The sequence below is a fragment of the Rhamphochromis longiceps genome, linkage group LG11 (genome assembly GCF_057381845.1).
Source record: "Rhamphochromis longiceps isolate RC_006_pf linkage group LG11, R_longiceps_female_GT1.1, whole genome shotgun sequence".
Lineage (NCBI taxonomy): Eukaryota > Metazoa > Chordata > Actinopteri > Cichliformes > Cichlidae > Rhamphochromis > Rhamphochromis longiceps.
Genome location: NC_140567.1, coordinates 31622546 through 31644523, shown reverse-complemented (window position 1 = coordinate 31644523; position 21978 = coordinate 31622546). Strand labels below are relative to the sequence as shown.

At 40.8% G+C, this 21978-nt stretch overlaps 1 protein-coding gene across 2 annotated transcripts in view; it reads left to right on the top strand.

The window, feature by feature from the left end:
• Positions 1 to 1070: 1070 nt before the first annotated feature.
• Positions 1071 to 21978, top strand: part of bmper (BMP binding endothelial regulator) — a 34420-nt gene continuing 13512 nt past the window's right edge. Inside the window, exons 1-6 of one of the 2 annotated variants that reach the window (XM_085423658.1) lie at positions 1072 to 1675; positions 1954 to 2093; positions 7579 to 7664; positions 17987 to 18086; positions 21158 to 21240; positions 21845 to 21935. In XM_085423658.1, coding sequence (XP_085279784.1) covers positions 1988 to 2093; positions 7579 to 7664; positions 17987 to 18086; positions 21158 to 21240; positions 21845 to 21935 — 466 coding nt within the window. In that variant the 5' untranslated portion in view covers positions 1072 to 1675; positions 1954 to 1987. Of the gene's footprint in view, positions 2094 to 7578; positions 7665 to 17986; positions 18087 to 21157; positions 21241 to 21844; positions 21936 to 21978 lie in introns of both variants that reach the window. The other variant, XM_085423657.1, reaches the window with a different exon arrangement.

The following is a 21978-nucleotide window of genomic DNA, read 5'->3' as shown; positions in this document are numbered from 1 at the left end:
GTCTCAGTTTCTCATGTGGTACCTTTGGGAAAGTTTATTGCCCACCCCTGGAATCGGCGTGAAGTTTGATCATAAAACTAAAGCATACATATGCGCAGGCTCAACTACATTATATAAATAAAAGAATGTAAACATTCTAATATGAGATTAATCTTGTACTGTAACACATTTTACTTCTCTTGTGTAATACTCTTAACCAAATGTTGGAATCTGGCTGCACGGATTTGCTCCTGTACAGTCATAAGAATGTTAATGAGGTCCATCACTGCTGGGCAAGGTCTAGCTTGCAACCAATGTTCCACTTCATCTCAAAATTATTGGATTGGAATTAATTTTGGGCTATGTGCAAGACAGTCAGGTTCTTCATAACCAGACTGGGAAATGGATTTCTTTGTGTAGTTAGCTTTGTGCTGTGAGGACTTTCATGTTGTAACAGGAAAGCTGTTGAAACACATATTGTCTCTGATGTGATGTTAGAGCATTAAAATTCCCCTTCATTGTGATTAAGGAGCCTAAGACAAAACAGGGGAAAAAGGTCCAGACCTAAAGTAAACATGGTGACATAATTTTACACTAAACAGGACACAATAACAATCTATAAAAAAGGAAGTAATTAATTACTAGTAACAGTCACGGAGATAAATCCTTTTTTCTTGCCTCTAATATTCATTTATCAATACATTTATTAGGTCAATCATTGTGGAATTCTGCTCCTTGTGTCACAATAACCCATTTAGCGAGGAGAGATTAAGTGAAATAAAGGCTAGAACTTGTGAGTGTGCTAAATAATGACATTTTAGAAGAAAGCTGGCTTCTTCAAGAAACACACACGTTGCACTTGATTTTTTTTCATCATCTCTCTTTCCTCTCCTTTTTTCTTCTCCAGTGTTTATCTTCTTTTTTAAGTCCATAAACTTACAGAGTGGAGACATAAAGCTCTCCTGGCTTGTTGGTAATGTAACTTTATCTCTCTCTCTTTCTCTCTCACTCACACAGGGAGCGAGATAGAGATACAGGGAGATTTACATTAGCTGCACAAACGCTCAGAAGCAGTCAAACAGAAGTAGTAGCTTTCATTATTTTAATTATTTATTTATTTATTTTTAAAGTAGTAGCAGCAGGAGGACCAGGGTTTGGGGGTCACAGCAGGAAACCTGAATATGGGGACCAGAGAGGGTCTGGGTTAGGGGGTATGGAGGAAGTTTTGGAGAGATCTGGAGACGGGAGGAGGTCCGGGTTTCACAGAGGAGGCAGGACTTTCTGGCTCCGTGGTGCGCTCCGACACCAGAGGTCCGCTTTAATACCGGGGGTGGAGGAGGAGAAGCAGGTCGACTATTTACACCGCTCAGCCAGAGAGAGGCTGCAGACCGCTTCTCCGCCCCGAAAGAGTCGGCATCGAGCATCCATGTGACAAGCGGACTTTGGGATTGGGAGCGCAGATTTAGACAAGTCTACTGCTGGAAAAAAATTTGACTCGCTGGCTGGAAGACGTTTGAGTTTTAAACTCTCCTGTTGATATAAATGTGCACGTGTACACCAGAGCTGCATTTACCTCGGACACTTCGGTCTGGACTCTTCTGACAGTCGGAGTGGAGCAAAAGTCATTTTAACAACTCACAGCTCGCCGTTCCTCTCAGGATATTCACGTCTGCAAAATCTGAGACTGCTTCTCTATGTAAATAATTTCAATTCGTTCGCAGACTGTGTTTTTTTCCGCAGGGCGTGCGCGGCACAGCTGTCTCCTGCTTGCCGGCGCGTCTTTGTCATTTTAATATCACTGTAATCACCGCGCGTCTGGCTGATTGCCACTTCGCATTTCAGCTCAAACTGACAAACTGAGGAGATTTTCTCTCCTGGTTGACATGCAGACCAGAAGTTTTCGAAATTAGCTTTGATTGTGGAATTTTTTATCTTCATTGATTTTATTTATCCCTTCATTTCCCCCCCCCCAAGCTCTTTGATTCTTCTTCCTGGAGCAAACCCGAGGATGTTGTTCCGCTGGTTGAACCCTCCCTCCTGGTCCACCTGTAGGTTTTTCTTTTGCTTTTTGCTGCTGCTCCAAACGCCCCAGTCTTCCTCTCCGCTAATTACAGGTAAGATTAAAGGGATCATAAGGCTTCATAATAACACATCACAACTCCCATCCGTGCGTAAAAATCTACCCAAACCCCTGGTTATTTAGTCTGCTGCCGCGTCTCCTTTTTTTACTCTTCCAAGAGTAGCGCACCAACCCAAAGTCACTCCAGCTTCTATATATCTGATGACCAGTAATGTGGCAGCGCAGGGAAGGGTTCAGGAAGCGCTGATGATAACCTTCAGTTTGTTTCACGATCACAAGGAAGCAGAAAAGGATGAAAAGCGGTTTTATTTTACCCGTTTTATTACCCGTTTTCCTAACCCTTCCTTAGCATCATCGTAAATTATTTTGTTTTTTAAGCTCACCAAAATGTGTATATTTTAAAGGTTTTTTTTTTTTTAGAAAATAGTATTTACAGATTTTGTTTTTAGTTATTTTTCTCTCTCGAACAAGCAACGTTTATCTGGGCTTTTTACGGGAAAGTCTATCACGCGATTATAAACTTCACCGGGGATTATCCTCTCTGTGCCACCCTGCGGGGAATACGCTTGTGCTTCTATTTGAAGCCGTAGAGATAATATCAAACAGCAAGTCCAGCCTGGCATGCTTGTAGTTTGCAGCAGACCTTGTTATTTGCAGGAAGTGGTTTTCTGTCATAGCTATCACGATGAGCCAATATCAAAGTGATTTACATCAAACTTACAAAAATTACACGATGATTCGGATCATTATGATACAAGGTCTGCGTAGAATTATAAGTGACTTTAACTCAAATTGATATTTGTGTCACTTTGGGTTGTAATTAACCCAGTTTTAGTTACAAGCAGGCTGTAAAGTGAAAACCACTTTCCTTAACCAGCTCTAATTTAACAGCACTCTGTCCTCCCTCCTGAGCGGCCTCCCTGTTTGGGGCTAAACGCGCGCTCTCTCCCCGGCTTGCTCACCCTCTTTTGACAGCCAGATTGCATCATAGGATATCGGTTGTTTGCCCTACAGCGCCGTTGAAGTGTGAGAAAAATAGAAGTGGAGTGAATGAAAGGTGGATGTGGTGGTGCGCGCTGGCCGGGCTCCTCAGCCAGTCAGCCCGGCGTGTGTGCGTCTTATCGCTGGGTAAACAGCTTTGTGAAGCACGAGACTTCTGCTGCTGACCTGCTTTTACTGACCTAACCTGGCATTTGATAATGATCATTTATTTTCCTACTGTGTCCTCCAGGTCATTGGTAGTGTTGCCATGGCCACAGTGGATTAATGCCATCATAAATTGATTAATTAAAGGAGAAAATGTGATTTAGAGCAGACGTTTTACTTCAGCTTTAAACACTAATACAGACCTCAACATAACAAGGAGCGCCATAAATTACTTTATGCACATCCGCTGCGGTCCTGATAAGAACGAGTTCTGGTTTTAGGGGTCCCCCTCTCTTAGCAGTTATCTTATTTTCCTGAAGCAAACCCGGATAGATGAGAACCAGATCAGGGACAAAACGTGTACCAGATGGGTATCCCTAGTGTATCTGTTTGACATAAAACAGCGTGAGAAACCCCTGAGAACCAACAGCCTCTTTATCATCTGCACCATTACGATCCCAGCAGATCAGATTCCCCCACCTGGCATCCCAAACACGCGCTGTATCATCTGCCTATTGTCTGCTGAACCACAGACCAGGAGTTTCTGAGCTGTTTGAGGTCTTGCAGTCAGATGGTTGAACGTGTCAGTGCAGCAGGTGGAGCAGCCGCTTCAGAGGTCATCCTGACCACTAGAGTGTCCACAGCCACAGTAGAACGTGTTTAAATCCACTTCGCAGCACTTGTTACATTTTTTTTTGCAAACATTTACTGAATCAGAACTGTTAATGATACTTATATGAGTCCTGCATTGCTATGCATTGACATGTAAGTGAGGCTAGTGACTTAATTGTCTGGAGAAAACCTTTGAGTCAAATATAATTATAATTATTATTTATTAGACCGATATTTCGCGGATTAGTCTGAGAACCGTTTCTCCAAAATTGCATGAATGTGTATTTGCTGGCAATTTTTTTCAAGGTTAACAAAACTCAGTTATAAATGTTTATTATGTTTCATAAGTCTTAAAGTCCCACCAAGTTGCCTGCATTACCAAAAAGGCCCAGCTCTTCAGAAACATGATGGAATAAGGTAGATTCATTTAATATATTTTAGTGTTTTCATTTTTTATTTCAAGTGGAAAACTGCCACATTTATTTGACAGGATTTATTTCAACACACAAAACAGACAGAAAACATGATGCTTGTAAGATTTATTAGATGAAACCACCTGACAGTATATGAAGCAGTTAACATTTGCTCCACCTGCTGTGCCTGAAATTACTTTAATGCATTAGTTTTATTTTTTGTTTGTATAACAACGTGCAGTACATTCACAGTTAAAGCTAATTAGAGAGATTTTACAGAGCAAGTAGCAACAGAGTGTGAAATTGTTTGTCAAGGAGCTGAAAGGGTTAATATAGATACGTTTGACATTTAGCAGTCTCTCTGTCAATTCAAACAAAAGATTTATTAGATTTTAATCTCAGCTGTGGTGTTTTTGCCGATTTGCCGATCAGAGTCAGAGAGTGATCTCTGAGGGAAGACAGGTCACAGATCTGAGTCAACTTGAGCTCCGGCACTATTAATGGCTTTCTGAACTACTTCATCTGCCTTTTACTTGCAGCACTTGGCAGAGGGTTGAAATAGAGAGGAACTATATAAATGCATCAGTTATAATGTCTATATTGACAGTGCTGGGATATGAGGCAAATCTAGCAGCTGGAAAATGAGAGTTTGGGTTTTTTGGCACTGTAAAAAAAGGCTTGGGACCCCCACCCGCCTACACCCCTTTTCCCTTCCATCCCTCACCCCCCGACACTTATAGGTCCACCAGTTTAATTACACTCGAAAGGTTGTAAATTTTACAGTGGCGGAGTCGGTAGGGTTTGTCTGCTCTGCCCGAATCCACAGGCTCAGGCTGGTTTACTGCTGAACTCAGAGGGACAAAAACAGACGGCATGACTCGCTGCTATAAGGAACTATTGTTGCAGCGTGGAATCTAAGTTTACTGCATTACAAGCCTGATATAAACATTGCTAAGATCTTTATGACTTCAGACATGAGCTGATGTTACCGTTGCTACAGCCTTCAGCCTTTTCATTCAATCATGCTCCATATTTAAGTTACAGTGATAGTGGGTTTAAAATTCAGTGTCATTTTGGTCTTATTGGGTGCTTGATTTTAGCCAGGGGAACACATAAGCTCTTTTTCTTTACCAGCAACCATCAAAATCTTTTTTTTTCCCAAAGTGAAATGACATCTGTTGCGAGCAGAGTTTATCGGATGTATCTAGTCAGCTTATTTTGGGCAAAAAAATCTTGCAAAAAGTCTTTATATTTGTTTATGATGGCCGGACTTCATGGTAAAAAAAAAGTAAAGGACTGTCACTAAATTCAGTGTATTTAGGGAGAAAACTAGAACTGCTTAGTCCCTTTATCACAGTGTGCAAGAATTCATGTCTAATTGTTAACATAACCTGTTTTGTCTTTCTATAACTTAGCTAAATTGCTTGTAACCGATGTGTTTGGCAAGCGCAACACTAACTCAGGTAATGTAAACATTCCCAAATCCAATAAAGAGCAGCACAGAGCTGCTGCAGTGATTTAACTGCAATAGCATCCAGGTGAGGCTTTCACAGAGCGGGGAAATGCTCCACAGGAAACTAGGATTTATAATATAATCTTTAATCACAAAAACTTGGTACTGATGGGGGATTTTTTGCATTTGGAAATAGGTTGGTAGGTAGTAAATTCAATGGGGTGATGAGCAGATAAAATCCCTAAAGTATCTGTTTCTGTAGAGCAGATTTGTGCCTCGTGCACATTGCTTTGTTTCATGGAAGGCGTTTAGGGGATGGTAGATTCCTGAATTGTCAACATTGCAACAAACCAAACAGTCAGGAGTCAGAGGTCACACTGATAGCAGATCAACCAAAAATATCAAAGTGTCCTGAGTCTTTACCTACAACAGCTTGCCTGGTTTTCATTCAGTCCGTTTCCGTGAGCGATCTCATGGAAAGACATGATCCCAAAGAGACCTATGGCAGCAGAAACCAGCACAGAAGGAGGCCATGAGTCCTGTGGCAGCTGTTCAGATGTTTGGGCGGATAGATTTTGTCAAGGTGATAGTATCGCAAATGTACAGTCATGAAACTTCACACGTGTGTACTTGAGGTCCAAATGAAGATAGAGTTTGAAGATAGTTGTAGCCGAGTACTTGACCACTAATTGCTGGAAGTACAGGGACAATGGCCTCATTTAATGCCTTTATATTCTCTGAGATTTGTAATTGCCCATGAGATTTCTGTATTTAGTGCATGAACTGCTGCAGCTGGTGTGAAACCACTGAAATATGGTCTCTAGTTAAAGCATTCAAACTCTTGGGTTTTGAATGCTTTTCATCATCGTGCAATTTAGAAAACAGTTTTTTGGATGAACTGTAAGTTCTGAAACTGTTCATTCAGCCATGGAGGAGATACTGCAGACGCACGACAAATTACTGGAAGAAGGAAGTCGTTTCACACTCAGGCTTTAACTTCACCTCAATGACACCCATTCAGCTCTAAAGTAATTAAGAAGGAAGGTTTTAGTTCAGAGAGTCAAAACAAATATAGTGCATGAACAAACGGCCGAGTATCAGTCTTTTTGTTTTTTGCTGCTACAGCTCTCTAAGCAGCAGAAACTGGTGCCTCTGAGATGTTGACATCTGTGTTCTTCTACCCATAAACCCATGGATTTAGGGTCGTTTCCTGTCGTTGGTTCAGATTACATTGGACTCGTAACAAACCGACTGACTCATGTTTACCAGTCTCTTTAGCATGGCTGACATCGTTTTCATTGTTTTCTTATGAGTCTGTCTGTCATCACAACATCATTGTGGTCCTGGAGACATCTACTGTAGCAGAAACCCAACAAAGACAGTTTTGAATACTGTGGCAGGTGTTTTTATGTCTGTCTGTGAACAAATTTAGTCAACACGATACCACCAGAGTCGGGCAAGATACAGTTACAAAACCTTTAGTGTGTAACTGAGATTGAAACAAGAAAAAAAAAGATGAAGGTGAAGATGGACATGCTCCATCCCACGAGTGCAAGTAACAGGCACTGGAAAGAGTTGGTTCATCTATATAATGTCACTGCTCTTAACCGGACAGACAAATTAGACTTAAAGTGATATTTATGTATATTTATGTATTTTAGGCTGCTTCTTTATGTAGATGTTAAATATTTATTATATGTTGATTGTTGCATGTTTAAAAATTGTTAGTTTAGGACGTATCAAATATCTCTACACTGGCATGGAAGAAATCCAAGCTTCTTTCTGCTTTGCATTGCTTGTTGTGCAAAAGTATTTAATACAAGCCTGTGTGACATCATCATCATCATCATCGTTTTTCACTCTCCTACATCTCACCTTCCTCCTGTCCTCTATAGGTACTGAGGCCAGCTGTGACAATGAAGGAGAGGTTCTCCACATCCCCAACATCACCGACAACCCCTGCATTACATGCGTCTGTCTGGTAAGACTAACCTTCTCGTCGCTGTCAGATATGTTGCAGAGGTCGCAGTGTGTCTAATGATAGAGAGGCACTGGCTGCCATGGCGCCCTTCCCTCGCTGTTTTTTCTCGCCTCCTTGACATGTAATTGCTGCTACAGGATTTCCACTCAGAGTGAATGGATAAAATGACCTCTCTGAGCACTGATAGGAGTATTTGTAAAGCTGATTATTAAGCTTTGAGAGGTGTTTCTTATCAGAAGGTTGTGAAAGATTTGTAACAGACTGACAGGACTTTGTAACGCAAGTTTCTGGCAAAGTTTCAGGTCAGATTTGATGGATCTGTTCTTTGATTTAATGTTCGACTTTGTGATTAAAACACTTTAGCAGTATTAAACGTTTGAAGCGTCAACCTCTTTATCACAGTGTATAATATTTTGTTCACATGACCTGAGGATTGCAAGCAGTTGCATTTGCAAGTACAGGAAACCACTTCATAATGCGATTTTTACTATTTTCTTCAAATTTACGACAAAATATCAGTGAAACATGAAGTGGGGATTGTTTATTTTAACATTCATGCTTGTCATCACGCTGTCTTGGCTCGGCCTGGCTGTTAAAATCAGCCAACAAAACGTTAGGGGGCAACTCTTTCCTGGAACATGTGCTCTTTGACCCCTGCCCTGCACCCTCTCCAAACCTTTACTGCTGTAGAGCCTTTTGTTTTAGAGAATGAGAATGGACCAACAAATCCTTTCTGTGTCACTGCTTTGACACCGGCAGAAAGATTCATTCACATTTCTTTAAAAGCCACCAGAACACAGTTTACCATGCAAGCGTGAGCTCGAGGGCGTGTTGTGTGCGTCTGTGCCGATTTGTTAGTTTACATAAGCTTCACACAGTGTATTCCTTTTTATATTTATCTTCACAAAAATGCAAGTTTATGATTGGTTAGAAGTTAAAGCCCAAAATTGGGACCATGCCTCTTGCAGATGGGCAATATATTACAGTTTAGATTTTGCAATAGACATGTTACAAAAAGGAATAATTTATTTTCATTATTTAGGAATTGATGGGAAAATTGGTTCTGCTTTCGTATTGTTATATATAAAGCCACAGCAGCGGCCATTGATCTTGGCTTAATATAAGCATAGCCTGGCAGTGTCCAGCAGTAACAAATCATGGATCATCATGCCACGCTTTGTTTTTTCTAGTCTGTTCAAAAACTCACAAACGTTTTTTGGTCAAGTGTATTTACCTCATGATGTCGTCTCACCATGAAGCTGGCAAGCAGTCTGCAGTATTTTATTGATCTTTACAAAAGGTTATAAGCATATTTCCGAAAATAGTGATTTTGTATGAGTCGCCTGATGGTAGGCCGTGTCCACTAGTGGCTTACTGATGGGTCTCAATGCATTTAATTAAGTAGGCAAATTTATAAAAAAGTAAATGTGAAAGCAACCATGCTGGTCACAGAAGGAGGGCAGTAGAGTAGTAGACCAGGTCTACTTTCTTACCTGTACATATCAAGCTAACGTCTACGTTAAGCCAAATTGTCATGTCCACATTGGGAATGAATTGGGTTTTAAATGCACGATTCCTAGGAATTAAAACATTAAAACAATATTAAACCCCAGCTAATGTTTGATTGTTCACTGGCTCCTGATTGGCTGCTCTAATGCTGCCCTCTGCTTAAAGACTGACTGAGCCGTCCTCTGTGTTATCAGGCAGACATCAGCCAAAGCCCTGCTGAATGCTATCAGTCATCAGGAGGCAATGGCCGCCCTTTCATCTCTACTTTAAGCCACCCTGCATATGCGCGCACACACACACACACACACACACACACACACACACACACACACACACACACACACACACACACACACACACACACACACACACACACACACACACACACTTACTTCCATACACTTAGGGCTCGGTCTTTATTGAATTTGGAGGTATGCAGCTTTTCTTCCCTCCTAATATAAATCTGAATTTACAATTTAGAGTAGTTAAATTTAAGGTTCTGCCAAAATGTATATGTAACAAACAATTAATGGCTTCTCTTCCTTCAGGAGATGATCACTCTCACTGACATAAATGCAGTTATGAATGGTTGCTCTCTGCCCTGCCTACTCCATGCATTGCAATGACTCAGACATAGAGACTGTTTGGCGACCCTGCTGGCAACCTCTGGCTGCTAAGGAAAAAATGTGCAAGGTTGGAGAGAGGTTGCTTGAGGCTGATGGCTTTCACCAGGTCAAATCAGTTGCAAACCTTCTTGTGGTTGTTGTGGTTGCTAGTGGATCACTGTGGTTTCCTCTAGTTTGCATGAAAGATGTATGGGCTTCCTAAGTTTCAGTACTGCCTAAGCTGTAATGAAACTTGAGAAAGTGTGCTACAAAATAAAAGTTGTGCCCTTTGAAGTACGTTGGTTGCAGTAGAAAGGCACAACTTTGGCTTTTGTGGCAAACATTTTCCATTTCTTTGTGCTCCAGGTGATAAAAGAGCAACATTATTAATCAATATACTGACCCGGTTTTCATAAAACTTAATGTTCTGTCATTTGACACTATTATTATGATATTATTATATAAAATTATTTTACCTCTCTGTTTGATTTGTAGCATTAAAGGAAGAATTTCTGTCTTATCCTTGTTCTGGACTTTTGCTGTTTCCAAAGTTGGTTCCAAACTCTGATGATCAATTTCCTCTTGTACCAGGAAATGTCAAAACTCAGAAAATACTTACATGACCTCTGCACAGGACTCTTTCTGGACAGTTCTACATGTCCAGAAAGAGTCCTGTGTGGCAGTGCTGGTCGAGGGGGGGGGGGCATCCGGGCTCCAGTGTCACTCATATATGGAAACATAGCGGAGGGGGTTGGCTCCTTAGTTGGTCCAGAGTACCTGCTAATTGCCCTGTGGGTATCGGACACACACATATGCACACACAGAAGATCTATTGTGTGTGTCCGGGTGAGGTAGAGAGCTGTAATGCGGCCAGGAGTGGATGTGGCTGACAGACTGACTGACAGGCGGGTCGCCATGACGATCCTTTATCGTGAAACGAGTCAGTTCATCGCCGTCATTCTCTTCATCGTCCTCGTCTATCTGTCTGTCCATCTCCATGTCTTTTTCCACTCTCTCATCAGCTCTTCCTCCCCTCCCTCACCCTCTGGTTGGCTCCCTCAGTTTTTTTTGTGTAACAGCAGCACAGTCACATTTTGCTGTTACAAAATTTCATCTACCGCGACCTATGAGTATCTGCTGTTTGATTTCATCTCAGCATTGCATGGAAAGGAAACAGAACTCAGTTTTGCCTCAGGCAATAATGAAAAATAGTTGTCTGAAGATATTCAAGACTGGCCTTGTGCTTAAACATGAACACAACTGATAAAAGTTGCTTGACGCACGGCAACCCACGAGCCACATCTTGTCATAAAACTCACAAATAACTCAATAATTAAAAGAAATTGTGGCATATTTTTTCCCAAATCTTCCTCCGCAGAGCCACAGACCCAAATTCCAACATTCAGTAGGCATTAGTGTCTTTTTTGCTGTGTTGTATGGGTAGAGGGTTTCACGCATGTTTTGTTTTAACATTTTATTTTTTATCAACCATGATTTTGCTCTCTTACCTTCACGAAGGTTTTTAATTGTCCACAGTCTTTCATTTATGTCACAGTTGCATGTGCAGGTATTGTTATCGTGCACTATTTTTTTTAAATGTTATTCAGGATTTTGCAGAATTTCCCAGATTTCTTTTTGTCTTTTTCTATATCCATGTGATCCGAATAAGAACAGGAAACGAGACTGTCTATTTCTGCTGATTAGAAACAGTTATGTGAGAAAGTAAATAAATCTCACTTGAGACCTCAGTGGAAACACTATTAAAAAGACAAATGTTCATACAAAATGATACGGTGATTATTTCCCTAAAAAGCTGTAGAGGGGAGCTTTGAAGAGCTGGAACAAAGTAGTTCCTCATTTTTCAGTGAACTCAGATCAGACTAAATACATCAGCTGTTTTTACACATGAACTCGGTACAATTTCTGCAGATTCAAGTCAGCATGTGTAACAGACAGCAGGAGATTTACCCGCGTCAGATGTGCTCTCACTTCTGGAAACGCTCTGGCAGGGTAAAGTCTGATTGGTGTCCGGTTCTCACATGCAGCTGCTCCAGGTAGTGTTTAAAAACATTCAGAGCTGTAGTGCCCGTGTGAAACAGCTTTTGTTATCCTCATGCTGTTGGAATGTAATGTGAGTATCACAGCAAACATGCCTCCATTCCTTCACCAAATCAAACATCATCATTCAGAAGGTCAAACATGAGAGGTACGTGCACTGCATTCATTGATTAAACAAACATTTCGCTTGAGCTGCGTGTAAAAGTTCAGGGTGTGGAGTTTTATACCCAGTAGCTGTGATCGATCTGAGAGAAAGGTCAGGGGTCATTTCCTGTCAGTGTCTCCTCTCAAACAGTAGCTGATCGATACAGGAGGGGTGAGGTTTACCTGATAAGACAGATCCTTGCTGATACCACTAAAACAAAACCAGTATGTGTTACTTTTCAATCTACAGGGTGGGCCATTTATATGGATACACCGTAATAACATGGGAATGGTTGGTGATATTTAAGTCCTGTTTGTGGCACATTAGTATATGTGAGGGGGCAAACTCCTCAAGATGGGTGGTGACCATGGTGGCCATTTAGAAGTCGGCCAACTTGGATACAACTTTTGTTTTTTTAATAGGAAGAGGGCCATGTGACACATCAAACTTACTGGTAATGTCACAAGAAAAACAATGGTGTGATTGGTTTCAACGTAACTTTATTCTTTCATGAGTTATTTACAAGTTTCTCTTTGTTCACAGCCATTGACATGTCGAAGAGGTTAACACGTGGGGAGCGGATCAAAATTGTGTTGATATCTGGTGAACGCAGTAACCGGGTCATTGCAGCAGATTTCAATGCAAGACACCCTACGAGACCACCCATCTTCCATGCTACAGTTAGCAAACTGCTTGCTAAGTTTCGTGAAACTGGTTCAGTGTTGGATTTGCCAAAATGTGGACGCAAGAAAACTGTCACTAATGAAGAAACATCAGTGGCTGTCCTAGCTTCACTCAGCAAGAGCCCACAGCGTAGCACATGTCACTGGAGAGTGGCATTAGTCGAACGTCCCTTCGGCGGATGTTAGCTACTCACAAATGGCACCCTTACAAACTCCAGCTGCTGCAGCATCTCAACGAGGATGACCCAGATCGGCGCACAGAATTTGCAGAATGGGCAAAACAAAAATTGGAACAGGACCCTCAGTTCACGCAGAAGATTTTGTTCAGTGATGAGGCAAACTTTTATGTGAATGGTGAAGTTAACAAACAAAACCACCGCTATTGGTCTGACACTAACCCACATTGGATGGATCCCTCCAAGACTGTTGGAACAACAAAAGTGATGGTTTGCTGTGGTATATGGGGTACAACGATAGTGGGTCCATTCTTCATCAATGGAAATCTCAAGGCCACTGGATATTTGAAATTGCTACATGATGATGTGTTTCCATCTTTATGCACTGAAGCTGGCACGTTCCCTGAGTTTTTCCAGCAAGATGGTGCACCACCACATTATGGGTGCCAGGTCCGAGAATTCCTAGATGAACAGTTTCCTGGAAAGTGGATTGGTCGTCGTGGGCCAGTTGAATGGCCCCCAAGGTCTCCTGATCTGACCCCCTTAGACTTTTATCTTTGGGGTCATCTGAAGGCAATTGTCTATGGTGTGAAGATACGAGATGTGCAGCACCTGAAACTACGGCTACTGGATACCTGTGCTGGCATTTCTCCTGCGGTGTTGCTATCAGTGTGTGAAGAGTGGGAGAAGAGGGTTGCATTGACAATCCAACACAATGGGCAGCACATTGAACACATTTTATAAGTGGTCAGAAACTTGTAAATAACTAATGAAAGAATAAAGTTACGTTGAAACCAAGCACACCATTGTTTTTCTTGTGACATTACCTATAAGTTTGATGTGTCACATGGCCCTCTTCCTATTGAAAAAACAAAAGTTGTATCCAAGATGGCCGACTTCTAAATGGCCACCATGGTCACCACCCATCTCGAGGAGTTTGCCCCCTCACATATACTAATGTGCCACAAACAGGACTTTAATATCACCAACCATTCCCATGTTATTACGGTGTATCCATATAAATGGCCCACCCTGTATAAATAAATATAAAACTAAATAGCTAAAATCCCCAAAGCTGCTAAAGGGAAATGAATGTGTTAAACTCAGTGGTTATAAAGGTGGAATGTGCTGTACATTTCACGTTGGACCAATCTATAAAAATGCCACTTCACTTAAAGACATGCCAGTACACTCAGCCTGCCACTCCATCCTCTATTACAACCAGCCGGGCCACAGAAGCAGGACTGTCATGCTGAGCTCTTTCCTGTCAGAAAGATCAACCTGTGGAAACAGTTTTGAAAACATCAGCGTCTTTCCACGGCTGTCTCGTCCCCAAAAGTACCGTGTCTCCTTCTGTCTGTGGGAGGTTGCGACTGGTCTGTTTTGAAGGAAAGGTGAAAGGTCGCAGTGGCAAAGGCTGTTAAGTTTTGTGAGGTCGGAAGGGTGTAGAGTCCAAGGGCTTAAGTAGGCCATTAATTCGAGAGCTTCTTTTCCTGTGCTGTAGCACCTGGCAAAACCTGATCTCTTCCTCCACAGTGGTGTCTGAGGAAAAGCACAAAAAGAAAGGTGAGGAATGCCAGAAAGAGGCTTTGACTTTTGATGAATTCAACACATTAGTGGAAACGATTAAAACACAAAACAAGACATGATAGATATATTTAGCCGAGAGTGGCTTGTTAAATTAAAAAAAAAAAAGATTTTCAAATGCTGAAGAAAAGTGATGGAGCTAGGTAGAAAGGCAGGGTTTGATTGATGAGGAGATAGAAGAAGAAGAAGAAGACTAATTAGGGGAAGCAAAGCTGAACACAAACATTGTCGCCTCCTAGTGGAACGCCAACCCTGTTGGCACAGCTCAGGACTATTTGTCCATTCGAGAAATCTTTAATGTTCATAAAAAAGTGAAGAACTGAGAAGTATTTACATTTTGTTCACTTTTAATAACTTAAGTGTCAAAAGTGATCATCAAAACTATTTTCCAAGTCAAAAAGATTAATGACAAAAAACATCTTCCAATGGAGTACATGACCCGTAGTCACACTATATTTTAAACTGTACTAATAAAAGATTATTGGCCTTCATGGACATAGACAAAAAAAAAAAAAAGGAAAATATTCTAGAAGAACGTAGTTTTCACAGGTTATTTAAACTGACAATAATGCTGATGGTGCACACCTTACTGGACCTTTCTATGTCATGCCTCGTGATCAGCATGTTTTTGATCAACAGTGTTCATTTACCACAATTTAAAGATCTGCACACAAATGCGTTCACTGTAAATTAGTTAAAGTGGAAGCCCTTGTAGTAGCATGTGCACAGAGAGAAACACAAACACAAAGCTATTATCACGCTCACTTTCTCTTTGTCTGACACACACACTTATGAGCATACCAGAGCTTTATCCCCCTCCACATGTCGAGGGGGTCGTCACTCTCCAACAGACGGTCGTCCAGTTGGCCAGCAATGGTGCCGTGGTGGTATGTCGAGTGTTTATAAGGTGTGGTGACCTGCTGTGACCTTTGACCTCATGACAAGACGGGTAGTGGTGGAGGAGGCCTACTAACACCACTTTCTGCTAATGAATGACTAAAGAGAGAGAGAGAGAGAAGGACATGACCTTGGAGGCTTTTGACCAAACTGTGAGATTTTAACGAAATCTTTCTATGTTCTTTATTTGTTCCATTTTATTTTTGATTGCATTTTGGCAAACATCGTGTATATTCTACCCGACGGCAGTTTTTTGCATTTTTTTGCTGCTGTTGTTTGCCATCATAATCAAAGTCTGAAGCATCTCTTCATATGTTTTTATTTCCTTCCATGCTGCCTGTGCTGAGATCATTCTGTACCATAGAAACCAAATGTCATCCAAGACTTTTTGTGGATGTAAAAAAGTGCATTGTGCACTTTCCTGTTTTGTGTGACTGCATGATTAGTGATTCCCCAGGTTTCTTAGTCTGTGATGAAAATGTGCTCTTCTGGTTCCTTGCAGTACTTAAATACTAGGAAAACAGCAGCAAGCTGAGTGGAAATGCCATTTCCATTTCTCCTAATGCATTCATGACTTTACTTCAGGTTATGAACTTCTTTGTTTTTGTTGGAAAACCTGCACACAAGTCCAACCCTTGAAATGAACAGATAGCAAATTGCTTCCCTTGCTTTTGTTTGCTGCTTTTATTTTCAAGTGGTAAGGCCGAGCAGGACCTTTGTCTTCTGGATTAAGAACTGGTATATATGAAGGCTTTAACATATGGCTATTTTCATTCTCCCCTCATGACATATGGATGTTGGTGTTCTATTCGCTGCAGATCAGTATAGAAATCAAGGTGATCACTCGGAACAACATTGTTATTTTGCAGTGACCAACCCTCTAAGGGAGGGGTGTCAAATATAATGGCTGGGGACATAAAGTGTGAAGATGGGCATAAATTTTGGACTTTTAACTGTATTTTAATCTGTTGTATATTTTAAATCCCAAATCATGCATTGGTTGTTTTTTTTTAGTTTCGTGCTGCCGGATATTTGTTTCAGTGTTTAAAGCTGAAACTCTTTGACTGACTGACTGATTTGGTAAGGCCTGTTGCTCAGAGGTAAAATGCACATGGTTTTGTTCACTCACCATTGTGAATGACTGTTTTCTGTGATGTTCATCTGGGAAATCTCTCACCTCTGGTTTAAGATCAGGGCTGGGTTTATGGGTAAATGATGTTTTGACTGCTACGAGCCTACAAGTGTAGAAGAAATCCCACATCTAATCTGGGTGGATAAAACACACTGATTTGCCAGGGACACGGAGCAAAAATAAAAAAGTAATTAAGCCTAATCCACTGTCATTTAACTGTTGTATTCTCAAATCAACTTTTCCAGAATAAAGACGTGACGTTTGTCTTTCTTCCGCCCCTCTTTGTCTCTTTTCTTTCATGTGTTTCTCCTTGTCCTTCTAGCCTCTTTTACATCCTCTGTCCCTCTTTTCCATCTCCATTTCTCTCCTCCCTGCTCTTATGTCATGACATCATCTGTCCTCAGTGTGGTTGGGGTTTAGTTGGAGCACTGCAGCTATATTAAACCACACTGATATATTTTCGCCCTCCTTTGATCCGTTCTCGTTAGAGCCGCCCGCCACAGTGCTTACAGAGCCACGGGACCTGCCAGCCTCCACTTTATGAACCCTCACAGTGTGTAAAATAAAACACACGCAGCATGTGGATAAAATCTGCAATAAAAGCTGGGTGTGAAAGTAGAGTGAATTTTTAAAAAGCGCTGATTCTGTCCAGTCCTGCGGTGCAGTTATTGGTGATGACGGATACAGTGTGCAGTGTTTCTGAAGGTGACAGGAGGATTGTTGAACTGGTGTGAAAATTCACAGCTAAACTGTGAAGACTGAGGCACTTTGTTATGTAGGAACTTTACCTGCAGCCTTTTCACATTAGATGAAGTTGACAGCAGAGAACGGAGATGGTATATTAGGTAAAGAGTGGTCCTAAACCACATACACACAAAAAATATTTATATTACAATTATCCTGAGTTTTAGCTTTACTCATTCCATGAGCATGTCTAGATGGATGAAAGTGTTGACCTTTAAAGACTGAAATATCAAAGCAATGTAAGATGGATGGCAGCGAAAAATCAGAAGTGTTAACAGGATAAATAATTCCTGGTTTTAGTCTCTTTAGGGGCGGTTGATTAAAAAAGGATAAAATAATTCAAGACACATGTTGAGGTCACAAATTTAGACACTTTCACTTTATGATTTCAGAGTTAGTCAACGGGCTTAGGGTATAACAGACACACTGCTGACTCTATATTCATTCAATTTTGATACCTTAAACAATGCACGTGTTCACCGTGAGGAATTGTAAAGCCGAGATATTTTGGTACTTGTGGGAGAAAAAAAACAGTTTGCCAGTAATAATCACGCCTTGGATTTTGGCAAGTACATTATTTATATTTCTCCTTAATCTTCTTCAGCAAATTTAACATTTGAATCCTTGACTTTATGATGGTATTATATCCCATTTTAATTTCCACAGAGAGAAATAACAGCCAGAGAAATCTGTGAGAAAGTAAAAATTGGGATGAAAGTAAAAGGAGAAAAATGTTGGAAAAATATAACCCTGGGTGTTGTTTTCTTCTCTCTGTCTCTTTTGCAGGACGGTAAAGCAGACTGTAAACAGGAGAAATGTCCACTTGTCTCAGAGGACTGTGCTCTGGTGGTGAAACAGACTGGAGCTTGCTGTGAAAGGTGTAAAGGTAAGACAAGCAAGTGGACAGAGGTCAGGCGACAATAAGAGAATACCTGTGCGCCTTTGCTTTTTTATATTTATTGTAAAGCTATGTATGCCTGCAGGTCCTCTGTACTAATGGGAGACACTGGAAATATAGAGATGCTAATCTCACGCACACACAGACCCTTCGGGGACTACTTTATCTCACCGTATCCTAACAGCGAGGCCTATATTAGGAGAGCATGTGAGAGTAAAGCTTCATTATTTACCTCACATAAAAGCCACATATACACAGTTGCACTACAAGGAGACTGTGCTGCTGCTGAAGGGGTTCACTGCTGGGTTTACAGCCCACAAAAATACAGTTGTTTTTATGAGGCAGGAACTCCTCTATATACCTTCCTTCTTCATCCTCTGTGTAAGGTTTTAGTCACTTCACATCAGCCTAATTAAACTGGGCATTTTAACAAAAACCCTTTCCGTGCACATTTATGTACTACATTTAAGACAAACAGATACATGCATTCAGGCTAAAACAGAGACATAATGCTGAAGCAATCATCAAACCTAAATTCCAACTGCACACTGTAGCTACATAAATATATCATTTACAATTGTGAGCTCTGACTTGTTGTATTTTTTGCCCTCTTTAGAATTAAAAGATCTGTATTGGACAAAGTAAGCCACTGTAGCTGATTTTTGCATAGCTGTAGAGCTTCAACATCCAGCAAGTATAAAAGGAACCGAATCTTTAGTTCCCACTGTACTGGCTTAGACACTTAACCTCTATAAAAACCCAAAAGGGGACCCTTAAACAAAGTCTGCACTACGATGGCTTCCCTTACTTTTTCTGTGTTTATGAAGCTCATGTGGCTCTGCGGAAATACATAAACTGTCACACCTACCTCCCAGCTCTCGGCAGGGAGGGGGCCCTTTTGTTTGCGGTTCGCCATTTTACGACACGGCACTTCGTTAAGAGAGACAGAACATGCTCGACTCGGACATGGAAAGCCCCACGTCACCACAGCAGTCGGTGTTAGTTTTAGTTGTGTGGTTAAGTTGTAGCCACTGTGACCAAATTTAGGACTGCTTTGTGTCTTTGCTTTTTAAAGCACACTAATTCCTAGATGTCATATCACCATTTTCTCACTTTTATGAAATCATGCCGACAGTTAAAGAGAATCACAGCTTGACTGCATCAGTTTATTGGGAACAGCTTTATAAAGCGGCTTTAATTAAGGCGTTTATATATGCAGCAGTGTAATAGCAAGTGCACTTGAGATTGAAAAATACGTATTTTTAGGAGTATAGCTGTCAGAACTTCCTCGGCAGCCTCACCAAACAAACACAACTGTCACCAGGTTTTGACTAAAACAGTCATGTAAAATCGAAAGTTTCCACAGGACTTTAAACATTCTCTTCAGCGGGGATACCCTTACTGCTAGCAGCTAGTCAGTGATAATCAAATGCAGTTGATCAACTGATCATCATCACTTTACTGGTTCAGAGCATTCAGGTATGTGTTAACACAATGCCACAGCCTTCCCAGGACTGGATGGTTCAGTAAATCCTTCCCACCATCTTATCGTACAATTCAAGACTTCTGCAACACTGTTCTTTGGACAGATGAGACCAAAGTGGAGAGCCATAATCCACAGGGCAACAGTTGGCTAACACCAGAAAAGAGAATATCAGCACAAAAACCTCATACCAACTGTCGAGCACAGTGGTCAAGGGGCAATGTTTTAGGTTTGTTTTTTCAGCCACAGGGACCAAAGCTTCTGAGTCACAGCATGGACTGTGTTTTTCACATGAGTGTTCTTCTACATATTGGTATACAAATGCAAAAGTGCTTCTTTCTGACAGCCGTCATATTTATGCAGTATATTAACAGTTTGAGTGTTTTGCCAGGGTATTGGTCTCTGTGGGTTCTTGTACTCGTACTAATAAAATATATACTGTACATCTTCCTGCTGCAGTATTACAGTATCACAGGGTTTAGTTTACACTGAGGAAAGTAGATCAATGGGTGTGATCAGGTTTCATTGTATGGAAAGTTCTATATTGATCTGAACCCACTTTCTGCAAATGGGATGAAATGAATAGGCTATTCATTTAGAGTTGAATAGACAGCTGCTGACAGCTCAGAGGGCGACTCATCCAAGTATATGAGGAAGAGATCAGTGTGTACACACTGAATTTAACATTAAACTGAAAGAGAGTTTAAATATTCACATCATATAATCAGATGTGGTTATTTTTAGACTCGAGACTTTAAATTAGATTTAAGTCACAAAAATGAAGACTTGACTTTGACCTCACACAGCTGTAATATTTGACCTCCTTGATATTTTAATGCATCTTACAATGAAAACTTAGATGAAACTTTGGCTACCAACAACAAAGAGAGGGAAAAGAAACAATATATAAAGCTAATTGAAACATGTCTACCAGATGTTCTTAGTCACTTCCGTGAGCTTTGGCCAAGATTAGAACACAATTTATTTTTCTACATTAGAAATGACACCGCTATAAACCTATGAACATTTTGCAGGGCTGTAGTCATAATTATGATTACTGCTTTCTCATTTTCCAATCTAAAATCTAAGTTTTCAGATTAAGAAAATTTTCTTTGCATGGCAGAAAAATTAAAGCATTTGCAGAAATTGAAAATGTATGCTTTCTGTTTCCCAAAAAATGAATTCACAGAAACATTGGCAGGAAAGTGAATGTTCCTCCAGTAGATCATTTGCATGGATAGTTTGCATTTCTACACTGGGACCAACGTTCTGGGAGATTAAAAAAGTTATCTTTACTATCTGAAGGATGGCAGTCTTAAATTCCCTTTGTCAAAATAACAAATTGGAAAAAAGTTTGGTCATTTGCCATAAAATGACTTTGGCTTCTCCAAGCCGTCTTCTCGGCCACAAGCTACAAGTGAAATGCGTCTGAAGTTGTAGGTATTTTAGAAATTACACATCCTTGAAATTTAGAAACTACTTGAAACACAATTAGAGCAACTGAGCTCTTGACATTGTTCCTGTTCCCCAGCTTCTCCCTTGTCTTCCAAGTTAAGGTTATATTTTTCTCTCCCAGGTTGTACGTTAGATGGATGCTCCTATAACAGTTCAGTATCCTGGACCACCTCCACGAAACCCTGCATAACAAGACGTTGTCAGGTGTGTATATGCGCTGACTGACCAAGCTGCACTGTTAGCAGATGAGAGGTAATGGAAGCAAAGCTCGGGCTTCGAGTTGAAAGCACTGATCCCAAATCAGATGTGAAAAACACACAGACATGTTGTTAGCAAGAAGGCATAATGCTAGAAGAGTGAAGGATGGGAAAAAAAGGAAAAGGGTTGGGAAAAGGAAAAGGCAGGGAAGTAAACAAAGACACTGAAGGAAAGAAAGTGAGTAGCCATGGAAGAAAACAAAACAAGTATGAGAACTGAGGGATGGAAGAAAGGAAATAAGCCAGAAAGATTAAGAAGAAATGTGGAGTAAGCACGAACAGGTCTGGAAAACTGCTCAAAAGAGGTATGGATAAAAAAAGGAACAGGCAGCACTGGACAGAAGGAATTCAGGTAAGTAGGAAAAACATAGTGAGGAGGAACAGAATCAAATAGAGGAAGCAGAAGCAGAGGAAAGATATATGTATAGCAAGAAAAGGAAGGCAATATGGTGGAACAATAAGCTTTAAAGTAGCAGCATTAAAGATACATTAACATGTTACTTATAAAGATGCACAAACTGAAGAAAATATTTTCCACTTGGTTGTGACAGGAAGGTGTCATCACTGAAGCAGAAGTTCAGTGTGTCATCCACTGCAAAAACCCCAAAAACCACCCAAAGAAGTGCTGCCCCACCTGCCCCGGTGAGTATGAATTTTAACACAAGTGTAGCCTGGAAACATTTGG